The 5,000-nt window shown below is 47.1% G+C and overlaps 1 protein-coding gene across 1 annotated transcript in view; it reads left to right on the top strand.

The window, feature by feature from the left end:
* hace1 (HECT domain and ankyrin repeat containing E3 ubiquitin protein ligase 1) overlaps positions 1 to 5,000 on the top strand; it is a 42,736-nt gene that overhangs the window by 17,020 nt on the left and 20,716 nt on the right. Inside the window, exons 12-14 of the mRNA XM_063199026.1 lie at positions 207 to 433; positions 629 to 763; positions 4,553 to 4,621. Of these exons, the coding sequence (XP_063055096.1) occupies positions 207 to 433; positions 629 to 763; positions 4,553 to 4,621 (431 nt within the window). The remainder of the gene's footprint in view (positions 1 to 206; positions 434 to 628; positions 764 to 4,552; positions 4,622 to 5,000) is intronic.

The raw sequence follows: 5,000 nt of genomic DNA, 5'->3' as shown, positions 1-5,000 counted from the left end.
CTGTCTCTCTCTTCCTCCTCCCTCCTCCATCTCCTCCTCTCCCCCTTCTCCTCTATCTCTCCCTGTCACTCTCTCTGTCTCTCTCCCCCCATCTCTCTATCTTCCTCCTCCCTCCTCCATCTCCTCCTCTCTCCCCTTCTCCTCCATGTCTCTCTATCACTCTCCCTGTCTCTCCCCCCTCCCTGCCGCCCGCCCTCCCCCCGTAGCCCCTGGAGCTGCTGTGGCACTCCCTGGATGAGTGGCTGGTTCTGATCTCCACTGAGCTGGAGCGCACCTCTCGTGGCGGTGACGCCTCCTCCTCCCCCTCCTCCTCCTCCTCCGTGGCCCCCGGCAGCGAGATCGCCTCCCTCCTCCTCAAGCAGCAGGAGATGCAGCCCACCATCACCACCTCCTTCTCCTCCACCTCCACCCCCTCTGCCTCTCCCTCGCTCCTCCACTCCTCCACCGCCTCCGCTGCCTCTCCCTCGATGCCCACCCTCTCTGTCGCCACTACGGAGATGGGCGGTTCGCCTGCATTGGGCCCATTGCCGGATCCCAGTGAGGTTGAGGTTGAGGGTGAGGCGGGGGCTGAGGGGACATCAGCGGAGGGGACAGCCGAGGGGACAGCGGAGGGGACATTGTCATCGGGGGCGTCCGCGAGCGTGGTGGTGAAGCCGGCGGACATGTGTGCCGATGGGCAGGACGTCATCGCCATGACGGCCAACCGGCTTAGTGCCGTCATCCAGGCCTTCTACATGAGCTGCTCCTGCCAGATGCCACAGGGGTGAGTCTGAGGCTGACCCTTGACCTTCGCATTGTAAACAAACAAACAAACAAACAAACAAAGGCACACACACACACACACACACACACACACACACACACACACACACACACACACACACACACACACACACACACACACACCAAATACCACACGGGTGAGTCTGAGGCTGACCTTTGACCTGGGCATTGTAGACAAACAAATAAACAAACAAACCCACAGACACGGATGCAGACACACACACACACACACACACACACACACACATACGCACACACACACACACACACACACACACACACACACGCACACACACACAAACACAAACACAGACAGATAGACATGGATACACACACACACACACACACACACACACACACACACACACACACACACACACACACACACACACACACACACACACACACACACACCAGAGATGCCGTAGGGGCGTGAGTAAATAAGAGCAAGCTACACATGTACACGGAAATGTAAGGTACAGAAATACACACAAGTGTACAAAACAAATGCGCACAACCCCAGAGATGGAGTGAGGGTAAAATATCCTTTGATTGACCTTACCGTGACCTAGCCTGAGTATCATCCTCCGTAGTGACCGCGCTGGCTCAATACTTTCGCTTGCTGACCACGGAGTCTGACCCTGCAGCCACCCCCGGCAGTTGGAAATTATCTCACTTAATGAGGGAATTAGCCTTTCGCAAAACCCCTCCCACAAACGGCCGCCAACCAATCCGAGCTCAGCAACGGTAACTAAGGAGTGTAGAACTTGTCGAGGTCCGTCAAAAACCTACGATTTCAGGGAGACATACAACGTGTGCCTATGGCACCGTCAGGGTCCGACACCATCTGAAGATTAATTAGGACCTCATTTTTTCACTTTCCCGAAGCAAAAACCTCAAGCGGACTGATAACAGGGATGGATTAAGCCATGTGAAGGCTATTAGCTCCAGGTGATCATATTTAAAATTAGCAGGCTAACTGTGCAATCGTCTTGTTTGCTAATATAGCCCCCTTCCCCCTTGCATTTAGCTGGCAGAAAACGTACCCTAAACAAATAATCAATGCATCGCTCAGACTTAAGGACAATATTATATGATATTATAGTATTGGATCCACGGCATTATGATTCAAATTTTATTGGGAAACTACTAGTTGCGTTGTTTAATATGCGCCAAATGCACAGCCAACGGAGCAGCCCCCACCCTCTCTCCTTCCCAGTTTGTGTCTGTGTATATGCGTCGAGTGTGACAGCAAAAAAGTAACACTGAAATGGGGCTGCGCTTGTTCCAGCCTTGTTATGAAGATATTAACTGTCAACTAAAACCATTAAAGTGAACAGAAGAGAAACGCCCAGTGTGACTGCCCAAGAGCTGCGCAGTGTCAGTGCCGAAAGCCCGTCAAAGGTCTTGGCGGACGGCAATGTCCCAGTTTACACCAAGCACTATCAAATGTCCTGGTTACAGACATACATCACATCGCCATCATCAAGTTGTTGTATTTCAGTTGAATATGTAAGAGGGCTTGGGGAGGGGCTTAGACTATCAGCGAGCCTATTGGCTGTTCAGATACTGAACGAATATCTGAATTCCAACTGCCAGGGGTGGCTGCAGGGTCAGACTCCGTGGTCAGCAAGCGAAAGTATTGAGCTAGCGCGGTCACTACGGAGGATGATACTCAGGCTAACCGTGACCATGCCACGAACATCCTAGAGGTGGCGCTGTGAGTGAGAATGAGTAAAGCTCCCCCCAGTAAGAATTGAACGTGTCCCCCCTTAAATTATAAAACCAGCTCCCTAACCATTTAGGTTCTCAACTTGAATACGGTAGTTGGGACCCACACATATCTATGTCATTATGTTGTGACCCAGTTTCTTGTCGCGCATTGGATTCTCTACTATCAAAAATATACTAATGTAATAACCATGCCTTTGATACAATGCACATTGTAATTGCATTGGACCCCTACTTGACCCACTTTTGGGTCCTGACCCACCAGTTAAGAAACACTGCATTAGGCCACAACTGCCATGTATGTCTAGCCAGGCCGCACCCTCCTAGTGACCAAGAGCAATACAAATATCTTTTCTGAGATGTGGAAAAATCGAGAACTCCTCCCACTTTTTCAGGAAGCAGGCAACCAGTAACAAACCAAGGGAGGAGGGTCAACCATGCCATTTGGGAAATGTTAATTGTTATGCTTGGTCAGACCAAGTCTCAAAGAGATTTGAAAGTTGATGATTATCAAGCTAATGTATCCCACATATTAGGTCTCTAGTTCTCGAGCACACACACAGACACAAACACGCACACACACCACTATGCTGCAATGAGCCATTATAACATTATAATAATGACGTATTGTGGTGTTGCACAGCATAAGCTCAGGGTAATGACGTCAGGCAGCCTACAAAAATGTACCAACACCGCCCCAGGTTAAGCAACAGGACAGGCACCACCCCAGGAGGACATACAAACTATCCAGCATGTGTGACTGTGTGTACAGATAGTCATTAAAGTGGCAATTAAAATGTCATTAAAGTTGCGCTGTGTAATATTTTCAGCAGTTTCTTTCCAGAATTCATCCTGCCCATCCACAAATGTTATGTTTTTCATGAATACTTACCAAAACCATTACATTCTAAGTATTCATTATCATTGGGAAAAATGCACCTTTTCATGCATGAAAAGGGGGATCTTCTCTGTGTCTGTCATTTTTAATTTCCAGAAATAGGCATTTTTTTACCTGCAAAACTTCCTGTACGTTGATCATGCTAGTAAATATTAGTTTATTAGCTTATATTCATGAAAAAATCAAATTTGGGAATGAGCAGCACAGTTTTAATGAGCATAGTTGCAATACCTCCTCCTGTCCACCATCCTACACAGAACACCTCTAAATGAGGACCCTGCGCCTACAATCCCATTTTCTATTGAACACCTTCGTATCATTCTGCATCTCATCAAGTTTATTTTTTTAAATTTTTTTTCCATCACAGCATCCCTGTACCAACCCTTTCATACATACTATAGTACTTCACAGTCTAGTGCAGATATCACTCTGAGTCTGACGTTAACCTCCCTGATCAGCTGAGTATTTAATTTTATTCCCCTCAGTCGTTACTACTCCTTTGATCTTAAATAACACATTACGGCTGCAAATGCATTTAAAGCACCCTAGCCAGATTTGACTCGGAACATCCAGAAGTCTACGTACATCTCTGGTTCATAAACCACTCCTTGGCAGCCAGGCAGCTAGGGTGCTTAACCGCGGTGTGTGCTTCTTGCTGACCCTTTGTGCTGGGCCAAGGACACACAAAAATTAACTTCTAATGTCTCCTCATCCTCCCTCCGTGTAGCTGGCCTGCCCTCCCCCTATGTCCTGCTAATTATGTCTAATTAGATCGTTAAGTTGGCCCTTTAATGAACAAGGAACAGAACACCTCAAATTGGCAAGTGAAGTGGAGGTTGGGATGTGTCTTTTCTTGGCCTCCAGCCCTCCTTATATCCATCCATGTCATCTTTTCATCTTCTTCGTCATACTTCTAGGCTTAGAAGCATGGCTGGGCTCTGGCTGGAAAATTGTTGAAGTCCTCATTGCGGTGACTGTGTTTGGCTATGTGATTAAAGGCAAAAAAATATGAGTCAGGCACTGTTGTGTAATGCATCTCTAGGCTGTACGGCTTTGATCTACCTTGGCAGCAAAACAATGATTGTGTGTGTGTGTGTGTGTGTGTGTGTGTGTGTGTGTTTGTGTTTTCTCCCACCTCAGGATGACCTCTCCTCGCTTCATAGAGTTTGTGTGCAGACATGACGAGGTTCTGAAGTGTTTCGTCACCAGGTAAGCATGCCTGCTGCAGGGAAAGCCTACAAGGAAATTGCCTCTTCTATTAGACTTCTTATGAAAACAACCTACCCTAAAACTGTATTGGTGGTAATTCCATGGCTGCCGCTAGACATAAGAAGAGTACGCAGAGTGCTTAGGGCACCAACCAGTGTTTGGCGCACTAACCACTTTGCCCCCAAAATTAGGGCCTCTTAAATTGAGATTGACTGACTAAAAAACGGCAAGAAAAAAATACTGATTGACATTACAAAACGTGCATTTTTTATTTAATATATTATTATTATTATTATTATTATTATTATTATTATTATTATTATTATTATGAGGGGGGCCTCCTGACCAATTATGCTTAGGACCTCCAAAACCGTAGCAG

Source organism: Engraulis encrasicolus, chromosome 5, assembly GCF_034702125.1.
Source record: "Engraulis encrasicolus isolate BLACKSEA-1 chromosome 5, IST_EnEncr_1.0, whole genome shotgun sequence".
NCBI lineage: Eukaryota > Metazoa > Chordata > Actinopteri > Clupeiformes > Engraulidae > Engraulis > Engraulis encrasicolus.
This window is presented reverse-complemented; position numbering and strand designations above follow the sequence as displayed.